Source organism: Gobio gobio, assembly GCF_949357685.1.
Source record: "Gobio gobio genome assembly, chromosome: 10".
Taxonomy (NCBI): Eukaryota; Metazoa; Chordata; class Actinopteri; order Cypriniformes; family Gobionidae; genus Gobio; species Gobio gobio.
This window is the reverse complement of record NC_137116.1, coordinates 16,639,884-16,667,249: the sequence shown is the minus strand read 5'-3', so window position 1 is coordinate 16,667,249 and position 27,366 is coordinate 16,639,884. Positions and strand designations below refer to the sequence as shown.

Below are 27,366 nucleotides of genomic sequence, written 5' to 3'. Positions count from 1 at the left end.
GATGTTGTCATAACTTATTGATCCTATAATTTTTTTACAGTGTAGTTGTTTAACCCTCTGTTGAAATGATATCCGTTCATAATCTACTAGAGATAGTTCATAATTACAGAGTAAGTCAGAATCTATCAAAATGTAAAGATTTAATGACAAAATCTGGTTATGGTTAATAGTTTAAAAATGGATGTATGAGATGATAAACTTATACCATTAATCGTACACTGCACGAAGAGAATGTTTCCTGAGGGATAGAGAGAAAGAAAGAAAGAAAGGAAGAAAGAAAGAAAGAAAGGGAGAGACAAAGATATAAGGGAGGAGAAGAAGAGGCCATAAGAAAAGAGAGAGCAATAGTTACAATGTTCTTTTATCCTTTTCCCTGACCATGTGACCAAACCCAAACATGAGACATTCAAACTGACCAATCAGCTTCAAGCTTCCCTCACTGACACTTTAGGAATTCCAAATGGCCCTTGATGACAACAATAAAGCAAATGTCTTTGTTCAATTTCAAATATCAAATATTGATGAGATCTTTGTACCAGAAGCAAAAATCCGTTCAGTCTTGGGCTGCACGATTTGGGGAAAATATCTAATTGCGATTATTCTGTTTAAAATTGCGATTGCGATTTAAAATGTTATTATTAATATTATTATTAAAAAAAAAATTACAAATGAAAAGTGTGTATATAACATTTTGTGTTTATATATTATGACTAATAATAATTATGATTATAATTATTGCTAAATAAAAATAAGAAATATTACTATTACAATAACATTTTCATTATTAAAAAATTAAAATAGATCATTGTAAGAATAAATTAGGGCTGTCAAAAGATTAATCGCATCCAAAATAAAAGTTTGTGTTTACATAATATATGTGTGTGTACTCTGTTAATTATTATTTATATATAAATACACACACAAGCATGTATATATTTAAGAAAAAAATATTATTTTTATATATAAAACATTTATATTTATATATATATATTATAGATCATATAAATGTATATACAGTATATACGTGCAAATATTTCTTAAATATATACATAAATGTGTGTGTATTCATATATAAATAATAATTAACAGAGTACACACACATATATTATGTAAACACAAACTTTTATTTTGGATGCGATTAATCGCGATTAATCTTTTGACAGCCCTACATAAAATATGATGTTTTGTTTGTTATATTCCAATGTTCCAGAGAATATTATTCAGTTATTTAACATTATTCTTCACTCTTTAACCGATTAAACAGTTTATGAATCTACTAAAACTGTAGTTTAAAATTAAGTATTACATTTCGGAGCCATTTATGAACTCAAACGAAACAGGTTTATGGGGCAGATGCTGAGATGCTTGTGTGTGTATTTACATATAAATAATAATTAACAGAGTACACACACATATATTATGTAAACACAAACTTTTATTTTGGATGCGATTAATCGCGATTAATCTTTTGACAGCCCTAATTTTATTGCATTTCTCAAATGGTGTGTTAAGTTATATCAGAATTATTAATGTTTTTGTCGTTGTAGATTATGAAATATCTGCTGACTAACTGATGTTTATCTCTGCATTTACACAGAACTACTCAAACTGCGATCGTTCGTGGAGATAATAATTCATATCCATAGAGTTGTTTACTTCGATGTTTATTACCGAATTAATGGTTATATGATTAATTACGGTGTTTTAAACGAGTGAATCTTGTTAAAGTTATATATGCGGTGGAGCATTTCCTGAGCATCAACCCGAAATACAGACGACTTCACGAGACTAAAGATGAGCACAGACAACAGAGAGAGAATTAAACTCAGCGCTTTTATTTCCAACATGTGCTCATTCATGGCTGTATTATTTAATTCATGCAAAGTTGCGTCTGTATTTGGACAAGACTTGATGGATTATTCACTCTAATGCTGCGTTCACACCGGACGCGATTCGCGCGAGTGATTTACATGTTAAGTCAATGCAGAGACGCGAAATGGCATTCTGCGGCGCGATTCACACGATTGAGGCGGCGCGAATTGAGCGTTTTGAACGCGCGAATCGCTCAAGTTGAAAAATCTGAACTTTGGCAGATGTTCGCGCCGCGTTAACCAATCAGGAGCTTGCTCTAGTAGTGACAACAATGAGGAGAAAATCTGTATATTAATATCTGCTTCAGACATTATGATTATCACTGTGATAACATTAAATGACATGAAACACAACACAGTCTCTTTTTGTTAAATGCAAGTTTATGTTTGATCAATAATACAAAAGTATAAGTAAAAGGTATAAGAAGCTACACATGAAAAAGCAAACAATTCAGTCAAACAATCAAAGTCAGCGCTAGTAGGCTAACGTTACAACTGCAACGTACAGTTATAGCCTAAAAATATAAAGTAATGAAACTTCTCTTTGCCCTCAGCCTAAACGATTTGCCAGGGAACAAATTATAGATCCATGAGAGCAGCCGTTACAAGACGAATTATATCTGGAGCCGCCACAGAGACATCAGAGCAGCGGCAGAAGAACTGGCTGAGGAAAGGCTAATGAGCGCCGCTGATCCACAGGAGCTCACAACTCCCAAAACACCAGATCACATGTTCAAATAGGCACTCTTTATATAAATAAACTACACATTTGAGCTTTAAACAACTACATTATCGACTGAAAAAGTCTTAAAACTACGTTTTGTGACACATTAACAGTAGATTTTAACAAAAAAAAGACGTGAAACCCAGCCCATGTCAGACATTTCTCAACGAGACGAGCCGCTGGCAGAAGCCCCGCCCATGAGGAGAATTCACGTCTGTTGTAGGGATGGCTCGATACCACAATTTTGTCTTCGGTACGGAACCACAATCTAATACCGAAATACCGATATTAAATCCATACCATACAGGGTCTGAATTTTGATGCGGGTATTGCGCATAATTTTACACACTCTCGCAAGTTTTGGGTTTATGAACCGGGAAATTACCGCAAATGTTCATTATTAAATTAATCAACAAAGATTATCACATCAATCAGTCATTTGGAAACTTTTTTGTAAGTAATTTCAGCAATAGTGCGCGTCTCTATTCTCTCAAAATGAGCAAATTGCTTCTGGCTTCAAAAGACATCGCACCTGCGCTATAAAAGCATCTGCACGCTCAGATTCAACACTTTCACTTCCGTTGCGGGAGAGCTGACGGAAATCACTGCCCACGTCTTTTTAAACCTCGCCAATTTGAACATGCGAGCGATTTTATAGCATTTCGTACTACATATGGGATGAGAGCTCTTTGAGAGAGAGTTTTCTTTGCGCTCATGCCAACAACAAACACACACACACACACACAAGCCTAAAGAGCTCGCGCATTCCAAATTAAGTTGTTTTTCCTCAGTCAAATACACACAAAATTATGTCAAAAATGTCCATCTTTGGTGAGTAGTTACATAAACACAGTTGGTTATGTCTTTCGCGGATGTAAATAGTGCAATAGTATGCATGCAAATATTATGAGGTCTAAACGTCACTGGTTGAAACGAACGCTGGAGATTTCTTTATATTTAAACGATACGATCTTATGTATGTGCGTTAATCAGTGTTAAAAGAAAAATGTCTAAATTAGATCGTTAGAATTATACCCTCACCTGTCGATCTCTTAATGTCTTACAAGTCAGGAATTAAGTGACGATGCTTGGCAAGGTTTGATGATTCTTCAGCAGTTTTATAAGCAAAGTAATTCCAAATTTCACGTCTACTCCTCTCTTTATTAATGAGTTTTTTGTGCGTGTTTAGTGAGATTCAACTGCTGTATTCATCTTGTTCTGTTGCCACATTTGCCGGTTTCGCGTCAGTTTGGGTAGCGCGCTGCCACCTAGCGGTGAACTTCGGAAACAGCAGCATATACCGAAATGAGCAAAATCATGATATCGTACCGTTTGAAATAAAATATATACCGGTATTTTTCCAGTACCGGTATACCGCGCATCCCTAGTCTGTTGTGCAGTGAATATCACACGCAATTCGCACGAATTTCACGCGCGAATGAAGCGAGTAAACTCCAAATGTTCAAGCGGCCACCTTCGCGCGAATCGCGTCCTGTGTGAACGCCACATGAGACGAGCTCACGGAGGCATGTCAAATAATCCGTCAAATCCTGAATAAACTAGCTAGATTTCAGGCATTTATATACAAATATATCTAATTTGTGTATTAATGACTTATGTTAAATAAAGTTTACTAATTACAGCAAAGCAGGCAAGTGTACTTTAGCTGTGCAGGCCGTTGTCTCGCCTCAGATGCGCTGTAATGGCGATCCTGCGCGCAATTCTCAAAACGCCCGTTTATCGGTAGATCCGATATTACAAAACCGATATCCGATTATGGTAAAATGCTTAAATATCGGGGGAAATATCGGTAAATCGATATATTGGTCGATCACTACTGTTTTGAAACTTCTCAGGTACGTTCAGGACATGCTGTCGATCATGCATACAAAATTGTGCAGATATGTCAAATATTTTAAAAGATATTGCAATATATGACAGGGTTGAGAGTGCCTGGTTTATCCGATCCTGGCAAAACTGATATCCACGGATTCGGCATGACATGAGGAATTCATAGACACAATTATGATTTCTGACAAATCGTTCAGAAGTTATGAATAGAAATAGACATTTTCCATATGACCTGTAGCTGGCGCTGTTCCCAGATTCGGCATAGGTCTGGGGAAGCGCACCAATTTTCGTTTCGATTGGTCAAAGTTTGGCCGAGATACAGCCTCAGAACCAATTTTGGGTTGACCTCGTTTAAGTTCGTGACATCATAAATTAATTTGTTTTCCAGTAGGACAAAAATTTCTGTTCAGTCATTTCTGTTCAGCTCGGTCCAAAGATCATCTCTGCCAAGTTTTGTGAGAATTGGACAGCTTTTGAAGGAGGAGTAGCGAAAAAACTGAATACTTTGTGGTTTGGCACCTAATTATAGTAATGAAGTTTACATTTGACTTCTACTCAGGCCAGCCAAACACTAGCTGCGTTTCCATTACCCTTTAGATTGCGCAGTTTGAAGTTGCGAATTGAAAATACGCCCAATGGAAACGTGTGAATTTCGCGAAAACTCAATTCAAATGCAAATGCAATTCAAATGCAATGGAAACAGTTTTTTCACATTTACAGACGCATTGCTGCCACATAAGGCCTACATTTAAGTATGTTGTAATAAGGACATCTTATGTCGTTAAAACAACATGTATTTTCTCCTAATAAGGACCGTGGCGTAACTTATAGTAATGATGGACAAGCCACAAATATCATAACTATCTATAGACTGTAATTAAGACATATAGTCAATAAATGTATTAAAACAGAAAGACGCTGTAGTTTCAGCCGTACTCAAAGCCCAGTTACACACGTCAATCCATTCCAGACCATCTTGGTTTGCTTCTTATTTATTAAATATACAGGCAATTAGTTGATTAAACATTGATCAAAATTAAAATACAATTAATACAAAACGAAATTAATTTTAAAGAAAGACTTTCTAGAAAACAAAATTCAACGACGTGCTCAAAATCCATGTCCCCAGACATATGCGCATCTGATTATGTGCCTTACTCTACTGCTGACTTTTCATAATCAACATATGAAAATAAAAAAATATAATATTTAAACACAGCCTAGCTATGAAACTAAATAGGCTGTGTTTTCTTTAACCCTCTGTCTGACGAAGGCGCCGGCGCGTTCTGATGGATTTTGTCCTTTATGACAGCGGAAACAACTCACAATACTCCGTCATTTTAGCCATAGATCAGATCAAGACATAATTATAATAAACTATAAACTGTCGACTTTTATTTGTGTACACTCACAATAACAGCAAAGGCCGTGACTCAGGGAACAGATTATTCTGCACTCCAAACGCTGTCTTCATTTCAAAGACATTGTTTTTTTTATTAAAGCAATTTTTCATTTTGAAAGCATTTCTAAATTCTCATTGTTACATGTTGTCGTGTGTGTGTGTGTGTGTGTGTGTGTGTGTGTGTGTGTGTGTGTGTGTGTGTGTGTGTGTGTGTGTGTGTGTGTGTGTGTGTGTGTGTGTGTGTGCAGCAGCGCAGCATCGGCCGGGCGAGGGTGGCCCATGCAGTGGTGGTGATCTTCCTGGAGTTCTTCTCCTGGGGTCTGCTGACCACACCCATGCTGACGGTGAGTCTGAAGGACGTGTGTGTGTGTGTGTGTGTGTGTGTGTGAGGACACACCCATGCTGACGGTGAGTCTGAAGGACACGTGTGTGTGTGTGTGTGTGTGTGTGAGGACACACCCATGCTGACGGTGAGTCTGAAGGACACGTGTGTGTGTGTGTGTGTGTGTGTGTGTGTGTGTGTGTGTGTGTGTGTGTGTGTGTGTGTGTGTGTGTGTGTGTGTGTGTGTGTGTGAGAGGACACGCCCATGCTGACGGTGAGTCTGAAGGACGTGTGTGTGTGTGTGTGTGTGTGTGTGAGAGGACACGCTCATGCTGACGGTGAGTCTGAAGGACACGTGTGTGTGTGTGTGTGTGTGTGTGTGTGTGTGTGTGTGTGTGTGTGAGGACACACCCATGCTGACGGTGAGTCTGAAGGACGTGTGTGTGTGTGTGTGTGTGTGTGAGGACACACCCATGCTGACGGTGAGTCTGAAGGACGTGTGTGTGTGTGTGTGTGTGTGTGTGTGTGTGAGTGTGTGTGGACTGGTAATCCCTACGTTATGGGCCCAAAATGTCCCCACAAAGATGGCAATATCCGAAATCCTCATCCTTGTGGGGACATTTTTTGGTCCCCATGAGGAAAACATCTTATAAATCAGACTAAGTGATGTTTTTTAAAAATGTAAAAATGCAGAATGTCTCCTGTGATGGGTAGGGGCAGTGTGTGTGTGTGTGTGTGTGTGTGTGTGATGGGTAGGTTTAGGGGCAGTGTGTGTGTGTGTGTGTGTGTGTGTGATGGGTAGGTTTAGGGGCAGTGTGTGTGTGTGTGTGTGAGATGGGTAGGTTTAGGGGCAGTGTGTGTGTGTGTGTGTGTGTGAGATGGGTAGGTTTAGGGGCAGTGTGTGTGTGTGTGTGTGTGTGTGTTTGTGTGTGTGATGGGTAGGTTTAGGGGCAGGGGCAGTGTGTGTGTGTGTGTGAGATGGGTAGGTTTAGGGGCAGTGTGTGTGTGTGTGTGTGTGTGTGTGTGAGATGGGTAGGTTTAGGGGCAGTGTGTGTGTGTGTGTGTGAGATGGGTAGGTTTAGGGGCAGTGTGTGTGTGTGTGTGTGTGTGTGTGTGTGTGTGTGTGTGTGTGTGTGTGTGTGTGTTTGTGTGTGTGATGGGTAGGTTTAGGGGCAGGGGCAGTGTGTGTGTGTGTGTGTGTGTGTGAGTGTGTGTGTGTGTGTGTGTGTGTGTGTGTGTGTGTGAGGACACACCCATGCTGACGGTGAGTCTGAAGGACGTGTGTGTGTGTGAGGACACACCCATGCTGACGGTGAGTCTGAAGGACGTGTGTGTGTGTGTGTGTGTGTGTGTGTGTGAGTGTGTGTGGACTGGTAATCCCTACGTTATGGGCCCAAAATGTCCCCACAAAGATAGCAATATCCGAAATCCTCATCCTTGTGGGGACATTTTTTGGTCCCCATGAGGAAAACATCTTATAAATCAGACTAAGTGATGTTTTTTAAAAATGTAAAAATGCAGAATGTCTCCTGTGATGGGTAGGTTTAGGGGCAGTGTGTGTGTGTGTGTGTGTGTGTGTGATGGGTAGGTTTAGGGGCAGTGTGTGTGTGTGTGTGTGTGTGATGGGTAGGTTTAAGGGCAGGGGCAGTGTGTGTGTGTGTGTGTGTGTGTGTGTGTGTGTGTGTGTGTGTGTGATGGGTAGGTTTAGGGGCAGTGTGTGTGTGTGTGTGTGTGTGTGATGGGTAGGTTTAGGGGCAGTGTGTGTGTGTGTGTGTGTGTGATGGGTAGGTTTAAGGGCAGGGGCAGTGTGTGTGTGTGTGTGTGTGTGTGTGTGTGTGTGTGAGAGCACCACGCCCAGGAGATGTACGGTTCCAGCTGGTCCTCTAATGCTCTCCTGGTTCCAGGTCCTGCATGAGACGTTTCCCCAGCACACGTTCCTCATGAATGGCCTCATCCAGGGCGTCAAGGTCAGTGGCTTCAGCGGACGCACATTTGCATGTCATTTGTTTTGACTGTAGATTGTGTGACGGTCCTCGATCAATGAGGGCTAAACATGATCCGTCCTGTTTTTCTTGCTGTGCCCTGAGAGGGATTCTGCAGTGTGTGTGTGTGTGTTTCGCTGTAACCGGAGTGTGTTTGCAGGGTTTGCTGTCGTTCGTGAGCGCTCCTCTGATCGGGGCCTTGTCTGATGTGTGGGGCAGAAAGAGCTTCCTCCTGCTCACAGTGTTCTTCACCTGCGCACCCATCCCACTGATGAGGATCAGCCCATGGTACGGTGTGTGTGTGTGTGTGTGTGTGTGTGTGTGTGTGTGTGTGTGTGTGTGTGTGTGTGTGTGTGTGTGTGTGTGTGTGTGTGTGTGTGTGTGTGTGTGTGTGTGTGTGTGTGTGTGTGTGTGTGTGTGTGTGTGTGTGTGTGTGTGTGTGTGTGTGTGTGTGTGTGTGTGTGTGTGTGTGTGTGTGTGTGTGTGTGTGTGTGTGTGTGTGTGTGTGTGAGAGAGCTTCCTCCTGCTCACAGTGTTCTTCACCTGCGCACCCATCCCACTGATGAGGATCAGCCCATGGTACTGTGTGTGTGTGTGTGTGTGTGTGTGTGTGTGTGTGTGTGTGTGTGTGTGTGTGTGTGTGTGTGTGTGTGTGTGTGTGTGTGTGTGTGTGTGTGTGTGTGTGATGGGTAGGTTTAGGGGCAGTGTAAGGGGATAGAAAATACGGTTTGTACGGTATAAAAACCATTACGCCTATGGAATGTCCTCACATTTCACAAAAACAAACGTGTGTGTGTGAGAGCGAGCGTGTGTGTGTGAGAGCGAGCGTGTGTGTGTGAGAGCGAGCGTGTGTGTGTGTGAGCGAGCGTGTGTGTGTGAGCGAGCGTGTGTGTGTGAGCGAGCGTGTGTGTGTGAGCGAGCGAGCGTGTGTGTGTGAGAGCGAGCGTGAGTGTGTGAGAGCGAGTGTGAGTGTGAGTGTGTGAGAGCGAGCGTGTGTGTGTGAGTGTGTGAGAGCGAGCGTGTGTGTGTGAGAGAGAGAGAGAGTGTGTGAGAGCGAGCGAGCGTGTGTGTGTGAGAGCGAGCGTGAGTGTGTGAGAGCGAGCGTGTGTGTGTGAGTGTGTGAGAGCGAGCGTGAGTGTGTGAGAGCGAGCGTGTGTGTGTGAGTGTGTGAGAGCGAGCGTGTGTGTGTGAGTGTGTGAGAGCGAGCGTGTATGTGTGAGTGTGTGAGAGCGAGCGTGTGTGTGAGTGTGTGAGAGCGAGCGTGTGTGTGTGTGAGTGTGTGAGAGCGAGCGTGTGTGTGTGAGAGAGAGAGAGAGTGTGTGAGAGCGCGCGAGCGTGTGTGTGTGAGAGCGAGCGTGAGTGTGTGAGAGCGAGCGTGTGTGTGTGAGTGTGTGAGAGCGAGCGTGTATGTGTGAGTGTGTGAGAGCGAGCGTGTGTGTGTGTGAGTGTGTGAGAGCGAGCGTGTGTGTGTGAGTGTGTGAGAGCGAGCGTGTGTGTGTGAGAGAGAGAGAGAGTGTGTGAGAGCGAGCGTGTGTGTGTGTGAGCTCCATCTCATGACTCTCATGGCACCAAATCTCCAGCCGTGTCACTCATGAGAGACGAGCCTCGAATCCTCTGAGGAAATGCACTGATTCACAGGCGGACTGTGATTGGTTAAGAGTTTGTGCTGTTAGACCTGCTGATGTTTGTGTTGTTGAAGGGAACGTGACTGATTGAACATTCTCACATGCGTAAAGATGACGTGTGTGTGTGTGTGTGTGTGTCTCTCTCTCTCATCAGGTGGTTTTTCGCTCTGATGTCAGTCTCTGGACTTTTCTCTGTTACATTTTCTGTGATATTTGCGTATGTGGCGGATGTTACAGAAGAGCATGAAAGAAGCACAGCATATGGACTGGTGAGAACACCTCACTTACACACACACACACACGCACACACACACGCACACTCAGGACAAGGATTGCCATCTGTGCAATAAGTCCATTCGGGACATTTCCTCACTACTAAATATTCCACGCTCAACTGTTAGTGGGATTATAACAAAGTGGAAGCCATTGGGAACAACAGCAACTCAGCCACAGAACGGGGTCAGCGCATGCTGAGGGTCACAGAGCGGGGTCAGCGCATGCTGAGGGTCACAGAGCGGGGTCAGCACATGCTGAGGGTCACAGAGCGGGGTCAGCACATGCTGAGGGTCACAGAGCGGGGTCAGCGCATGCTGAGGGTCACAGAGCGGGGTCAGCGCATGCTGAGGGTCACAGAGCGGGGTCAGCGCATGCTGAGGGTCACAGAGCGGGGTCAGCGCATGCTGAGGGTCACAGAGCGGGGTCAGCACATGCTGAGGGTCACAGAGCGGGGTCAGCGCATGCTGAGGGCCACAGAGCGGGGTCAGCGCATGCTGAGGGTCACAGAGCGGGGTCAGCGCATGCTGAGGGTCACAGAGCGGGGTCAGCGCATGCTGAGGGTCTCAGAGCGGGGTCAGCGCATGCTGAGGGTCACAGAGCGGGGTCAGCGCATGCTGAGGGTCACAGAGCGGGGTCAGCGCATGCTGAGGGTCACAGAGCGGGGTCAGCGCATGCTGAGGGTCACAGAGCGGGGTCAGCGCATGCTGAGGGTCACAGAGCGGGGTCAGCGCATGCTGAGGGTCACAGAGCGGGGTCAGCGCATGCTGAGGGTCACAGAGCGGGATTTTTTTTTAATTTTTTTGGGTCGACAGCTAATAAATCTTATTTCTGTTTTTTAGCTTGTTTGCTGTACACTTTGTCACACATCTGCTTTTAGACATTGTTCTGTTTTTTGTTATAAGTCCGAAATGACAGAGGCCGCCTCACGCAATGCAAAGTCAATGGAGAGCGTTTGATTGGTTTCCCCCCCGGTGTGGGCGTGGCCTAAATCCGCTCTGTCTCTAGGATGCTTCATTCGTCTGGTGGTTCTGTGGTGTTTCAGGGCTGTTGGTGTTTGGTTTCAGGTCTCCGCCACTTTCGCTGCGAGTTTAGTGACGAGTCCGGCTATAGGAGCGTTCCTGTCCGCCCAGTATGGAGACAGTCTGGTGGTTCTGCTCGCCACCATCATCGCTGTGGCCGATATCCTGTTCGTCCTGCTGGTGGTGCCCGAGTCTCTGCCCGACAAAATGAGACTGTCGTCATGGGGCTTTCCCTTTTCCTGGGAGCAGGCGGATCCTTTCGCTGTAAGTTACACATGTTTTTATGGACTCTGTCTAAGGGTGTGATGGGACACGTATTGGTACCGAACCGCTTCAGTACAGGGCTTCTGGAAACGTTGTTATAATTTAATAGGGCTGCACGATTTGGGGAAAATATCTAATTGCGATTATTCTGTTTAAAATTGCGCGATTTAAAATGCGATTTATTATTATTATTATTATTATTTAGGGCTGTCAAAAGATTAATCGCGATCAATCACATCCAAAATAAAAGTTTGCGAGCGTGATCATCTCTGAGCTCAGTCATAACTTCCGGAGAGTGAGGTCAAAATACGAGCGTGATCATAGATGTATACGTAGATGCCTCATTAGCGCTTGCACGGATCAGTAGAATGAGGCATCTACGATCGATATATCTATGACCATGCTCGTATTTTGACCTCACTTAGCGGAAGTTATGGCGGAGCTCAGAGATGATCACGCTTGTCTGAAAAGAGGTAAAATAATAGCATAAATACTGCTGGGTTTCTCTCAGAAACTGATGGTTTGGCTAGATCAGACCCTTATTCATCATCTGGTGTCGTTTAAAGCTGCACTGAAACTGTCATTTGGACCTTGACCCGTTTGGAGCCCATTGAAGTCCATTATATGGAGAAAAACCCTGGACTGTTTTCATCCAAAACCTTCATTTCTTTTCGACTGCAGAAAGAAAGACATGGACATCTTGGCTGACATGGGGGTGAGGAAATTATCAGCAAAAGTTTATTTAAAAGTGAACTAATCCTTTAACTAATGTTAACTAATGACCATTATTCTAAAGTGCTACCCAGATTTTTCAACTCGGGCGATTCGCACCTTTGCTTTGACTTAACATGTATAATCACTAGCGCGAATCGCATCATTTGCGTCCGGTGCGAACACATCATCACATCCCCTAACATGAGAGATGCTTTCCTTCAGCTATGATAATGCAGAACTTTGAGTTTTGAGGTGTTGTTGTGTGTGTTCAGTCTCTGAGGAAGGTTGGGAAAGACTCCACAGTTCTGCTCATCTGCGTCACAGTTTTCCTGTCCTATCTGCCGGAGGCCGGACAGTATTCCAGCTTCTTCCTCTACCTGGGACAGGTGTGTTACTGGTCCATTACCCCGTTTAACTCCACTCAATGGAACTCAATGGAACCCGATATTGAACAAGAAATACCAGGGTTCCCACTCGTCCTGGAAAACCTTCCAAAATGTAAAATGTCCTGAAAAATCTTGTTGTTGTCTGGGAAAATTCTTTAAAAAAAAGTTATTTCTTTAGCCGAGTATAAAGAGTTTATCGCTGGCCCAAACAATTAGCGCTAGTTGCAGAAAGCACATGTTCAGGAATGCTGAGTTTGATGCGTGCGAGTAGTATTTTTGAATAATGATGTTTAGTCTTGTGTTGCCACTTGCAGCCGTTAGCTAATGCTAATGCTATAACTGCTCAGTGAATGTTAACTCGTAAGCTGCTCCCTAATCACATCATTTTGATATAAAGTCACATTTGTGTGTTATATAGTCAGAATTGCGTGATATAAACTCACAATTCTGACCTTTTCTTCACAATTGACTTTTTTTGCGCAGTTGCGAGTTTATATCTTGCAATTCTGACGTCTTTTCTCAGAATTGTGAGATCTAAACTGCAATTGCAAGTTATAAAGTCCAATTCTGAGGGAAAAAGTATTGCGACAATTTTCGCGTTTAAAATCACAAATATGTAAACTCGCAATTGCGAGAGAGTCAGAATAGCGAGATAAAAAGTCACAATTGGAAGATATAGTCAGAATTGCGTGAATTAAACTCGCAATTCTGACCTTTTCTTCACAATTGACTTTTTTGCGCAGTTGCGAGTTTATATCTTGCAATTTTGACTTCTTTTCTCAGAATTGCGAAATCTAAACTGCAATTGCAAGTTATAAAGTCCAATTCTGAGGAAAAAAGTATTGCGACAATTTTCGCGTTTATATCACAAATATGTAAACTCGCAATTGCGAGAGAGTCAGAATAGCGAGATAAAAAGTCACAATTGGAAGATATAGTCAGAATTGCGTGATATAAACTCGCAATTCTGACCTTTTCTTCACAATTGACTTTTTTGCGCAGTTGCGAGTTTATATCTTGCAATTCTGACGTCTTTTCTCAGAATTGTGAGATCTAAACTGCAATTGCAAGTTATAAAGTCCAATTCTGAGGAAAAAAGTATTGCGACAATTTTCGCGTTTATATCACAAATATGTAAACTCGCAATTGCGAGAGAGTCAGAATAGCGAGATAAAAAGTCACAATTGGAAGATATAGTCAGAATTGCGTGATATAAACTCGCAATTCTGACCTTTTCTTCACAATTGACTTTTTTGCGCAGTTGCGAGTTTATATCTTGCAATTCTGACGTCTTTTCTCAGAATTGCGAAATCTAAACTGCAATTGCAAGTTATAAAGTCCAATTCTGAGGAAAAAAGTATTGCGACAATTTTCGCGTTTATATCACAAATATGTAAACTCGCAATTGCGAGAGAGTCAGAATAGCGAGATAAAAAGTCACAATTGGAAGATATAGTCAGAATTGCGTGATATTAACTCGCAATTCTGACCTTTTCTTCACAATTGACTTTTTTGCGCAGTTGCGAGTTTATATCTTGCAATTCTGACGTCTTTTCTCAGAATTGCGAAATCTAAACTGCAATTGCAAGTTATAAAGTCCAATTCTGAGGAAAAAAGAATTGCGAAATTTTCGCGTTTATATCACAAATATGTAAACTCGCAATTGCGAGAAAGTCAGAATAGCGAGATAAAAAGTCACAATTACCTTTTCTTTCTATTCTGTGGTGTAAAGAAGCTTCCATAGTCATAATGTGTGATTAAGAGCTCATATTGAAAAATGCTGGATTGTAAGGTAATGGCAATAAACTGGACGGCTTTTAAAGACTGAGAAAGCAATATTTTGCGTAATCCTTGTCTTTTATTCCCGCCGTAGTAAAATTGAAAATGTCCTGGAAAAGTACTGGAAAATGGCTGCTGGAAAAGAGTGGGAACCCTGAATACATTCACTTTGACTTGACAGTAAATGTTCATTTTCCCTGTGTGTTGATGTTCCAGGTCATTAACTTCTCATCACAAGCAATTGCAGGATTTATTGCGATGGTGGGAATCCTGTCCATCATTGCACAGGTAAAGACCTTCAGCTTGTCTTCATGATATATATTTACAGGGTTTCTGCAGGGTCTAGAAAAGTCTAGAAATTTGAGGCCTTAAAGTATTCTGTTTTAGGTCTTAAACCATTTTAGTCTTAATTTTCCTACGTCCATGTAACGCTACTTCTACTTTAGAATGTTTTTATTTTATTTTATTTATTTTATTGGTAGTTCTTTCTTTCGCTAGTCCAAATATAATTCGCTGTATTACGACTACAAATGAGACCAACATGCAGCTTATATTTGCAGCCAATCAGCTTTGGTGTTATTGGAGTCTCTTTCAGATTGGACATAAAACAGATTTTATTCTTCAGCTAACCGTCCTCCAGTTTCATGTTTCTGCGATTTACTAAATACAACGAAAAATCAACATGCATTTGTTTGAGATCCTGCATTATTCCTATACCAAAATAAACAAGATTTATATATTTAGTTTGTTCTATTGTCATGTGTGACTATTGTGTATCTAACATAACACATAATATGGTAAATGTGGTATCCTGATTATGAAAAAAATGCAAATTTCTGGAAATAACCAGAAATTCAGTAATTTTTATCTCAAAAATCACCCTAAAAAATGTCGCGAAATCCTGGTGGGTTGCGCCATGAGGAAGTGCAAGTTTATTGATTTGTTCAATTTGAATAAATTAATTTACTTTGCAAGTAATTTTGTGACTGCATTTCCTTTTATAGGTCTTAAATTTCATTCATAATAGTCTTAAATTTGACTAAATTTGAACCTGTATTCATTCAAAGGTATTATCGATATACACCGATCAGGCATAACGTTATGACCACCTTCCTAATATTGTGACCCGTCGAGGCATAGACTCCTCTAGACCCCTGAAGGTGTGCTTCTGGCAGCAAGATGTTAGCAGCAGATCCTTTGAGTCCTGTAAGTTGCGAGGCGTGGCCTCCATGGATCGGACTTGTTTGTTCGGCTCATCCCACAGACGCTCAATTGGATTGAGATCTGGGGAATTTGGACTCAACGCATTCCTGAAGCATTTGTGCTTTGTGGCGGATTCATATGATGAATCTTTATGAGGGACCCCCTTCCTAAAATCCATCTATTTTTATGTACGAAAAAACATTTAAGCTGTCAGATAAATAGCAAGTGTGACATTATAAATACAACATACACTCTAACAAATGCTGGGTTAAAAATAACCCAAGTTGGGTTAAAAATGGACTAACCCAGCAATTGGGTTGTTTTAACCCAGCGGTTGGGTTAAATGTTTGCTTAAAACAACCCAATTGCTGGGTTAGTCCATTTTTAACCCAGCATTTTTTTAGAGTGTATTGTTTTCCAACTTAAATTGGCTATTGATGTTGGATATATAAACCTGAAGAAGAACATTTTCAATTAAAAATCATTTGTATAAGCAACTTTCACAATAAATGTATTTAGCTTATGTACTGTGTTAAGAAAACTGCCAGTGAGCGAGATAAAGGAGACTATGGTGAGAAACTCACTAAAGATATAAAGCAAATGTATATATAATTCTGCAATGTATACCGCAAGAAAGGAGAGAAACATGAAACAGAAATGAAACCGTTAGAATATTCGGTAGACTTAATACATTTTTGTTTTGTCTCTTTATTCTCTAACATTTTCTGGGGACCCTTTAGAACTTTATGGAGGACCCCAGTTTGAAAACCGCTGGTCTAGCCGTCACAATCTGGCCCTCAAATCCTTACGCTTGCCCATTTTTCCTGCTTCTAACACATCAACTCTGGATAAAATGTTCACTTGCTGCCTAATATATCCCACCCACTAACAGGTGTTATTCACTGGTCATAAAGTTATGCCTGATCGGTGTATAAGTAACAGTAAATAAGCTCCTCTCTAGTGTTTATTTATAGCTAACTAATGAACTGTGAGCATTGTATAACTTTCCTGAGGTAAATGCAACATTTAAAGGGATAGTTCACACAAAAATGTAAATTGTCATCTCCAAACCTGTAAGAGTTCAGGGCCCGTATTCATTAAGATTCTAAGAGTCCTCTCAGAAAACTCCTAATTTAGCTTTAGTCTTAGCTTAAGAGCTATTCGGGACTGATCTGAGAGCAAGAAAAATACAAGAGCTTTAATCTTAGTGAAGAGGCGGGGCTGACCCGATGCTACGTATGACACCGTCTTTTGAAGACTGTGATTGGTTGGTTGTCCAAAAAAGGGAAAAAAGAAGCACTTTTAAGTATAGGGTTTATTCTAAGCCTTCACTTTGAAATTACAAGCGCAAATTGTCCTATTTTACCGTTCTCTCTCACTCACACACACACACACACACACACACACACACACACACACACACACATTATATATGAAGAGTTTCGTTGCAAAATGAGATGTATCCATTTTGAGAAATGTTGGTTATTTGACATTATTATTTAAGACATCAACAGTCAAGTTCATTCACAATTTTTTGTACATTAAACTATTACTTGAGCTCAGTGAAGGCCAGGGACACAATATTCTTCAAATCCAGGATATCTTTTATTAAAAAATTTTTTCCATAAATAGTTCATAAATAAGTCAAAAACCATGCCAAAATGCAACATATTTATCTTAACATTGTCAAACATCTTAAATTGGTTAAAAAAAAACAATACATCATAAATATATGGAATAGTATATACAAAGATTGATTAATAATAATAAGATTCCGAGTTACTTTTGGCCAGAACATACACAACATAACTTTTTTTAGGCTATATTCTACTACTGCAATACCATTAAGAAAAGCTAGTGAATCGTGTGTGTGTGTGTGTGTGTGTGTGTGTGTGTGTGTGTGTGTGTGTGTGTGTGTGTGTGTGTGTGTGTGTGTGTGTGTGTGTGTGTGTGTGTGTGTGTGTGTGTGTGTGTGTGTGTGTGTGTGTGTGTGTGTGTGTGTGTGTGTGTGTGTGTGTGTGTGTGTGTGTGTGTGTGTGTGTGTGTGTGTGTGTGTGTGTGTGTGTGTGTGTGTGTGTGTGTGTGTGTGTGTGTGTGTGTGTGTGTGTGTGTGTGTGCGTGTGCGTGTGCATGACAAAGACCAACATTACTCGCAGTCGCACGATGACCACAATAAACTGGGCTGGCGGATATCGCATTTTGTGAAAAAATACATTTTGTAGTAGGCTTAAAATGTACATTTTTAAATCTTATTAATGGAAGCAATTCACACATAGATTAAGGTACATCTAAACAGTGATTTCCAATAATAAAATCCAAATGTCAAAAAATGGCGTTTATCGCGTTTTGCAACCGAACTCTTCATATATATATATATATATATATAAATCCTTTTATTATTTACCATGCTGTTAATTTCCTATAAGGTATTTGATTGGCTTAGAACTATAAACATTGTTCCACTCTTTCCAATTACATTGATTGCTGGCATGTCTATTTAATTGGTGGTTGGAAAGTTGGGTTTAATGCAACAAACATGATCTAATCTATAGCGTCTTAAGTGACTGTCATCCATTTTCTGCAACACATTTCTTCTCCCTCTTCGTCTTTCCGCCATTTTCTCCGCTTCTAAAGAAACTCTAAAGCCTCTTAAAAGTCCTCGTCCGTGCTCCTGACAAATCTGACCTTAAGACCACTTTTAAGGGTTAAGATGCTTTCTGAATTACTTTTTTCTTTACTAGGAGTTTTTAGTTAATTTTAAGAGTAAACGCCCACATTTCAAAGAATTTTCTTATAATTTTGTCACTAGGAGCAACTCTTTGCATTAAAGGGTTAGTTCACCCAAAAATGTAAATTGTGTCATTAATGACTGAGCCTCATGTGGTTGGACACCCGTCAGACCTCCGTTCATCTTCAGACACAAATGAAGATATTTTAGTGTAAATCTGATGCTGAGAAAGGCTTCAGATAGGCCTCCATTGGCATTCAGTACATTTACACTCACAAGACCCATAAAAGGCACTAAAAACGTCGTTACAAACTCCATCTCACCACAGTGACTCTACAATAATCTTACGAAGCGACGACAATAGTTTTTGTGCGCAAAAAAAAATCAAAATAACGCCTTTATTCAACTTGTTCTTGTCTTCTGTGTGTGTCTCCACGACGCATGCGTGAGAATATGAGCAGATCCGGCGTTCGGGAATCCATGAAATGCTCACTTTAGCCCCATTTTGAGAACTACGCCGAGACCTAAAGCACGATCAGTGTAGAATTCAACAGCTGAGATACGCGCGTCTTCCTCTGCTCGTAAACAAATCTCTTCTGGCTCATGTGTCCGAACGCCGGATCTGCTCATATTCTCACGCATGCGTCGTGGAGACACACACGGAAGACAAGAACAAGTTGGATAAAGGTGTTATTTAGATTTTTTTTTGCGCACAAAAACTATTGTCGTCGCATCGTAAAATTATTGTATTATTTATTGAGTCACTGTGGTGAGATGGACTTTGTAACGGCGTTTTTAGTGCCTTTTATGGGTCTTGTGAGTGTAAATGTACTGAATGCCAATGGAGGCCTATCTGAAGCCTTTCTCAGCATCAGCTTTACACTAAAATATCTTCATTTGTGTCTGAAGATGAACGGAGGTCTGACGGGTGTCCAACCACATGAGGCTCAGTCATTAATGACAGAATTTACATTTTTGGGTGAACTAACCCTTTAAGATTCTTTATGAATACGGGCCCTGATGTTTTATATTTAATGATGGAGATTTGTGTCCCTCCACCCCTGTGTCTTTGCAGACGTTGCTCTTGAGCGTTCTAATGAAGAGGATTGGGAATAAAAGCACAGTTCTCCTGGGCCTGGGGTTTCAGCTGCTCCAGCTGGCCTGGTACGGCTTCGGGTCAGAGCCCTGGTGAGCTTCTCCTGTGATGGACGTTTGTGTTGATGTGAGAGATTGAACGCGTGACGTCTGCTCTATTGTGAAGGGATTATAGCGGCGTTTAAAATAGCGTTTGTGTTTCTGGATCTCAGGATGATGTGGGCGGCCGGAGCTGTCGCTGCCATGTCCAGTATCACCTTTCCCGCCGTGAGCGCGCTGGTGTCTCACTGCACAGATCACGACCAGCAGGGTGAGACACACTCCACTACAACTACAACTACACAATCCTGAGTTAAAGCACTGACGATACGTACATCCGGCTGTTGAAGAAGAGAGCTTTTCTCTTAAAGGGACAGTTCACACAAAAATGAGAATTATCCCATGATTTACCCTCCCTCAGGTCATTCTAGGTGTGTGTGACGTTAAATGTCCTGGTTCTTCCAAGCTGTATAACGCCAGTGAATGACTCTTTCTGTTTTAAAGTCCATAAAAGTGCATCTATCCATCATAAAAGTGCATCTGTCCATCATAAAAGTACATCTATTCATCATAAAAGTGCATCTGTCCATCATAAAAGTTCATCTATCCATCATAAAAGTGCATCTGTCCATCATAAAAGTGCATCCCTCCATCATCATAAAAGTGCATCCATCCATCATAAAAGTGCATCTATCCATCATAAAAGTGCATCTATCCATCATAAAAGTGCATCTGTCCATCATAAAAGTACATCTATTCATCATAAAAGTGCATCTCTTCATCATAAAAGTGCATCTGTCCATCATAAAAGTGCATCTGTCCATCATAAAAGTGCATCTATCCATCATAAAAGTGCATCTGTCCATCATAAAAGTGCATCTATCCATCATAAAAGTGCATCTATCCATCATAAAAGTTCATCTATCCATCATAAAAGTTCATCTGTCCATCATAAAAGTTCATCTGTCCATCATAAAAGTGCATCTATTCATCATAAAAGTGCATCTCTCCATCATAAAAGTTCATCTGTCCATCATAAAAGTGCATCTATTCATCATAAAAGTGCATCTATCTATCATAAAAGTGCATCTATTCATCATAAAAGTGCATCTATTCATCATAAAAGTGCATCCATCTATCATAAAAGTGCATCTATCCATCATAAAAGTGCATCTATCCATCATAAAAGTGCATCTATTCATCATAAAAGTGCATCTATTCATCATAAAAGTGCATCTATCTATCATAAAAGTGCATCTATCTATCATAAAAGTGCATCTATCCATCATAAAAGTGCATCTATCCATCATAAAAGTGCATCTATTCATCATAAAAGTGCATCTATTCATCATAAAAGTGCATCCATCTATCATAAAAGTGCATCTATCCATCATAAAAGTGCATCTATCCATCATAAAAGTGCATCTATTCATCATAAAAGTGCATCTATCCATCATAAAAGTGCATCTATTCATCATAAAAGTGCATCTATTCATCATAAAAGTGCATCTATCTATCATAAAAGTGCATCTATTCATCATAAAAGTGCATCTATCTATCATAAAAGTGCATCTATTCATCATAAAAGTGCATCTATTCATCATAAAAGTGCATCTATTCATCATAAAAGTGCATCTATCCATCATAAAAGTGCATCTATTCATCATAAAAGTGCATCTATTCATCATAAAAGTGCATCTATCTATCATAAAAGTGCATCTATTCATCATAAAAGTGCATCCATCTATCATAAAAGTGCATCTATTCATCATAAAAGTGCATCTATCCATCATAAAAGTGCATCTGTCCATCATAAAAGTGCATCTATCCATCATAAAAGTGCATCTATCCATCATAAAAGTGCATCTATTCATCATAAAAGTGCATCTATTCATCATAAAAGTGCATCTATCTATCATAAAAGTGCATCTATTCATCATAAAAGTGCATCCATCTATCATAAAAGTGCATCTATTCATCATAAAAGTGCATCTATCCATCATAAAAGTGCATCTATCCATCATAAAAGTGCATCTGTCCATCATAAAAGTGCATCTATCCATCATAAAAGTGTATCTGTCCATCATAAAAGTGCATCTATCCATCATAAAAGTGCATCTATCCATCATAAGTGCATCTATCCATCATAAAAGTGCATCTATCCATCATAAAAGTGCATCTATCCATCATAAAAGTGCATCTGTCCATCATAAAAGAGCATCTATCCATCATAAAAGAGCATCTATCCATCATAAAAGAGCATCTATCCATCATAAAAGTGCATCTATCCATCATAAAAGTGCATCTATCCATCATAAAAGAGCATCTATCCATCATAAAAGTGCATCTATCCATCATAAAAGTGCATCTATCCATCATAAAAGTGCATCTATCCATCATAAAAGTGCATCTAGGATGACCTGAGGGAGAGTAAATCATGCGGTCATCATTTTTGGGTGAACTAACCCTTTAATATCCACACACATCCAACAATGTGTCACGTCTTTCAACAAGAGGTGAAATTAAAGTATTATGTCGACTGAAATGTAATTTGATGATTGTGTTGTTTCAGGAGCGGTGCAGGGAATGATCACCGGCATCCGAGGTCTGTGTAACGGACTCGGCCCGGCTATGTTTGGCTTCATATTCTTCCTCTTCAATGTGGAGCTGAAGGAGATGAGCCCCGTCCCGAACCCGGTCACGCCGGCCGCTGAAGAGGTGTGTGTGTGTGTGTGTGTGAGTGTGGTGTGTGTGGTGTGTGTGGTGTGTGTGGGTGTGTGTGGGTGTGTGTGGGTGTGTGTGGGTGTGTGTGGGTGTGGGTGTGTGTGGGTGTGTGTGTGTGTGTGTGTGCTAAATTAATACATCGTATGGGTCAAAATTATCACTTTTTTCTTTATGCCAAAAGTCATTAAGATATTAAGATCATGTTCCATGAAGATAATCATACCGTAAATATATCATAAATGTATTATTAGTAGTAATAAGCATTGCTAAGGTCTTCATTTGGACAACTTCACTGCAAAAAATGCTTTTCTTACTTAGTATTTTTGTCTTGTTTTCAGTCCAAATATCTAAAAAATCTTGCATTAAGAAGCATTTACTAGACTAGCAAAAGTTTTTGTCTTATTTTGGGGGAAAATAACTCAAAATGAAGTGAATTTTTGCTTAAAATAAGCAGAATAATCTGCCAATGGGGTAAGCAAAATAATCTTAATTCAAACAGAAAACAACATTATTTTGCTCACCCCATTGGCAGATTATTCTGCTTATTTTAAGCAAAAATTCACTTCATTTTGAGTTATTTTCCCCCAAAACAAGACATAAACTTTTGCTAGTCTAGTAAATGCTTCTTAATGTAAGATTTTTTTTATATTTGGACTGAAAACAAGAGAAAAATACTAAGTAAGAAAAGCATTTTTTGCAGTGTTTAAAGGAGATTTTCTCAATATTTAGAGTTTTTTGCACCCTCAAATATTGTCCTAACAAACCACACATCAATGGAAGATTATTAATTCAGATGAAGATGAAGAAATCTAAAATTTAAATTCTAAATACCAAAAATCATTAGGATATTAAGACCATGTTCCATGAAGATATTCATACCGTAAATATATCATAAATGTATTATTAGTAGTAATAAGGGACTTCATTTGGACAACTTTAAAGGAGATTTTCTCAATATTTATAGTTTTTGCACCCTCAGATTTATTGTCCTATCCTAAAAAAAAACTTATTTGTTCGGGGTCAAGGTCACAAATATCTAAACGATCTTAAATCAAGACAAAGAAGCAAAACGACTGAAGATATTAAGACTCGCTTAATGAAAAATCCATCAAATATCAGCCAATGCAGTCAGAAACACACGTTTTCCCTTTATTTCTCTCACTCCATTGGCTGATATTTGCTTGTTTTAAGCACAAACTCGCTCTGATCAGTTTTCATTAAACGAGTCTCCTTTGCTTCTCCAGTAAACGTCTTGATTGAAGCTAAGGTCTTCATCTGGACAACTTTAAAGGAGATTTTCTCAATATTTAGAGTTTTTGCACCGTCAAATTTCCTGTCCGCTCTTCCTCCACCTTTGTGTCTTTCAGAAGTCTGTAATCCCAGGCCCTCCCTTCCTGTTCGGCGCGTGTACGGTTCTGCTGGCGCTGCTGGTGGCGGTGTTCATCCCGGCTCAACTTACCCCGGCCGTGAAGACGTGCAGCACGCGGGTCATGACGGAGCCCGTGAGCGGATCCGGCCCTGCGAGCGATGAAGACAACGAGCCTCTTCTACAGGACAGCAGCTTATAGGCCTTCCCGTCTTACTTTAATCCCGTCTTTGAAAGAGAATGTGCCTTCTTCTTCTTCTTCTTCTTCTTCTTCATATTTTGGCATATAGTTCATGTGCTGCCGTGTGTCTGAATGTAAATGTAGTCCTTTAATATATTACTGATGAACTTTAACCTCTGCGCTAAACGTGTACAGACTGCAATAATAACGTTTTCATCATTAAAAACACGGCGTTCTTCCTCACTTTCTGTCATTCTCCAGCACACATGAGAAAATGGCCGTCTCACGGGTATATCTGTGCCAATATTAATACATCATATCAAAATTATCCATTTTTCCTTTGTGCCAAAAATCATCAGGATATAAAGATCATGTTCCATGAAGATAATCATACCGTAAATATATCATAAATGTATTATTAGTAGTAATAAGCATTGCTAAGGTCTTCATTTGGACAACTTCACTGCAAAAAATGCTTTTCTTACTTAGTATTTTTGTCGTTTTCAGTCCAAATATCTAAAAAATCTTACATTAAGAAGCATTTAGTAGACAAGCAAAAGTTTTTGGGTGAAAATAACTCAAAATTAAGGGAGTTTTTGCTTAAAATTAGCTAAATAATCTGCCAATGGGGTGAGCAAAATAATGTTGTTTTCTGTTTGAATTAAGATTATTTTGCTCACCCCATTGGCAGATTATTCTGCTTATTTTAAGCAAAAACTCACTTAATTTTGAGTTATTTTCCCCCAAAACAAGACAAAAACTTTTGCTTGTCTAGTAAATGCTTCTTAATGTAAGATTTTTTAGATATTTGGACTGAAAACAAGACAAAAATACTAAGTAAGTGTAGTGTTTAAAGATTGAGATTGAGATATTTAGAGTTTTTTGCACCCTCAAATATTGTCCTAACAAACCACACATCAATGAAAGACTATTAATTCAGATGAAGTCTGAAAATTTGAATTCTAAATACCAAAAATCATTAGGATATTAAGATCGTGTTCCATGAAGATATTCATACCGTAAATATATCATAAATGTATTATTAGTAGTAATAAGGGACTTCATTTGGACAACTTTAAAAGAGATTTTCTCAATATTTATAGTTTTTGCACCCTCAGATTTATTGTCCTATCCTAAAAAAAACCTTATTTGTTTGGGGTCAGGGTCACAAATATCTAAACGATCTTAAATCAAGACAAAGAAGCAAAACGACTGAAGAAATTAAGACTCGCTTAATGAAAAATCCATCAAATATCAGCCAATGCAGTCAGAAACACACGTTTTCCCTTTATTTCTCTCACTCCATTGGCTGATATTTGCTCTACAAACTCGCTCTGATCAGTTTTCATTAAACGAGACTCCTTTGCTTCTCCAGTAAACGTCTTGATTGAAGCTAAGGTCTTCATCTGGACAACTTTAAAGGAGATTTTCTCTAGAGTTTTTGCACCCTCAGATTCCAGATTTATTGTCCTATCCTAAAAAACCATTATTTGTTTGGGGTCAGGGTCACAAATATCTAAACGATCTTAAATCAAGACAAAGAAGAAGCAAAACGACTGAAGATATTAAGACTCGCTTAATGAAAAATCCATCAAATATCAGCCAATGGTACAAGTTTCCTCTGAGTCGAGTGTATTTCTCTCACTCCATTGGCTGATATTTGCTTGTTTTAAGCACAAACTCGCTCTGATCAGTTTTCATTAAACGAGTCTCCTTTCCTCGTCTTGATTTAAGAAAGTTTAGATGTCAGAAAACATGTTTTGCGACGTTTTCAATCAGAAGAAACGGCTCAACATGGACATGATGGTTGTGTTTCGGTCAGATGCAGCTTTGACAGATGAATTATTATCATAAAGTCTGTACGAGCATCAGTGACCTCAGTCCAACATCTGCTGAGTTAACCCTCTGCTGCTCTTCCTTTAGGGTTGCATTGGTGGTCTTAACACCTAAAAATCAAACTTCCTCCACTTCAGTAAAACCAATGCAATTTAATTTTCTTCAATAATATTTTTTTCTTTTTAATTTTGTATTTTGAGATGATTTGATGGTATTTTTTAATATTTATGCAATAATTATGGTCTATTTTTGCCATTGAAAATTATACAAAAAAAATTTTTTTTAACTTTTTTTTTTTATTATTGCAATATTTCAGGTTAAAATAGAGACTAGGCCTTCAAAATATATTTTTTTTTAGTGCCCTCTTTTGGAATTATTTAAGAAATCATGCAACCATGGGTGTAATCACTAGAGGTTTGAGAATTCACTAGTTCTCTTTTGAACACATTTAATGATTTTTTTTTTTTTTTTTTGGATGATGATGGATTTGAATATATATTTAAAAAATCTCAAAGACTATTTATTATAAAGTTTTAGATATTTTTTTTGTTGTTAGAAATATAGATTTTTTTTTTATATGAATTTGTGTTTTTGCAGATTTCGCATGGGGGTCATTTTTGACCGAAGAGCACAAGTGGGAGTATTTTTTTGTGTGTTTACATTCCTAATGCTAGAAAAGTCATATCATTCTGATGAAGCGGTGATTTTTAAAAAAAATTTAAAACAGAAAATGAGCACCAGAGGGTTAACACATCTGTCCAGTAATCACGCTTCACTGATCTATCATGGCTTTGTATGTGATTATTTGACGTGTTTAGCATGTTCAACGCAGAGTTTGAGTTTCATCGCATCATCAGCTGAAGCTGATCTGATTGGTTGCGTTATATCATGTCATACCGCAGCAATAACCGCATGAACTACATGCCTAAATCAAGCACGACTGCACATCTGTCGCGTTCCAGATGTGTTTCCGCAGCACACAAACGTTTCAAACGCCAGTCTTGGGGACCTGATGATGATTATTATTATGCATACTTGAAAATGAAGTGTAGACGTGACTGTATTTATGCAACGGCATCGACTCGAGAAGCTCGAAGCCCCACTGAAGTCATTCTAGATGTTTTTAATGAACTGCACTTTGTTTTTTAACGATGTTTGCCATCCCTCTTCAGTTTGTAGAGATGTTATTGATGCACAGTGAGCATTGGTTTGCTGATTTCCTACAGGCTGTTCGTTGATCAATGTTTCAATAAACCACTTCATATTCCACCCTTGGATCTGTGTGTTTTCTCCCATTAACTCCATTGCCCTGCAAAACATGGCGTTCTTCCTCAGGGTCTGCTTTTCTAGATCTCAACATTCATAAATCAGGACACATTTACTGGAGAAGAGAAACCACTCAAGATATTCCCTTTGTGCTCACAACAAGAGCAAATATCAGCCAGTGCAGTCAGAAAAAGAAACTTCATTTTTAATCATTTTTCAGACTTCATATTAACATTACATCCAGTAAATGTGTCTTAATTTGAGATTATTTGGGTATTTGTGCTGGAAAACAAGAGAAACACTGAGGAAAAACAATTTTTTGCAGTGTCAGAAACACTTCATGTTATATTTATGGCAGATGAAAAAGTTTGAATTGCAATAAAATGGCACTTCTTTTAATGACATATCTTATAAAACATTGCCTTCTCTCACACAGACCCTCACAGGATCATAATCATGCTGGGAAACATTTGGTCACATCAAAACAAACTAAACAGCCAAAAACAGAGCAAAATGGGTTTGGCGTCAGCATTTGAACTAAATGCGGTCAGAAATAAAAACGACTAGCTGTCAGCATTACAGATCTACTAAAAAGATTTTCTATTTAGTGTTTCTGTCTCGTTTTCCAGCACAAATATCTAAACATTCTTAAATCAGGACACATTTACTGGAGGAGAGAAATGGCTGAAGATATTAAGACTGAGAAATGAGTT

The 27,366-nt window shown here is 39.6% G+C and overlaps 2 protein-coding genes across 3 annotated transcripts in view; one reads left to right on the top strand and one right to left on the bottom strand.

The window, feature by feature from the left end:
• mfsd14bb (major facilitator superfamily domain containing 14Bb) overlaps positions 1 to 26,655 on the top strand; it is a 669,309-nt gene extending 642,654 nt beyond the window's left edge. Inside the window, exons 3-13 of one of the 2 annotated variants that reach the window (XM_079827547.1) lie at positions 6,097 to 6,192; positions 8,075 to 8,137; positions 8,313 to 8,440; positions 9,932 to 10,046; positions 11,118 to 11,336; positions 12,323 to 12,436; positions 14,432 to 14,503; positions 19,222 to 19,334; positions 19,454 to 19,551; positions 21,853 to 21,998; positions 23,372 to 26,655. In XM_079827547.1, coding sequence (XP_079683673.1) covers positions 6,097 to 6,192; positions 8,075 to 8,137; positions 8,313 to 8,440; positions 9,932 to 10,046; positions 11,118 to 11,336; positions 12,323 to 12,436; positions 14,432 to 14,503; positions 19,222 to 19,334; positions 19,454 to 19,551; positions 21,853 to 21,998; positions 23,372 to 23,572 — 1,365 coding nt within the window. In that variant the 3' untranslated portion in view covers positions 23,573 to 26,655. Of the gene's footprint in view, positions 1 to 6,096; positions 6,193 to 8,074; positions 8,138 to 8,312; positions 8,441 to 8,671; positions 8,732 to 9,931; positions 10,047 to 11,117; positions 11,337 to 12,322; positions 12,437 to 14,431; positions 14,504 to 19,221; positions 19,335 to 19,453; positions 19,552 to 21,852; positions 21,999 to 23,371 lie in introns of those variants that run through there. The other variant, XM_079827548.1, reaches the window with a different exon arrangement.
• A 177-nt stretch (positions 26,656 to 26,832) lies between these two features.
• Positions 26,833 to 27,366, bottom strand: part of lrrc2 (leucine rich repeat containing 2) — a 29,544-nt gene continuing 29,010 nt past the window's right edge. The window contains exon 11 of the transcript XR_013817334.1: positions 26,833 to 27,270. The gene's annotated coding sequence lies outside the window, so the exon portion shown is untranslated. The remainder of the gene's footprint in view (positions 27,271 to 27,366) is intronic.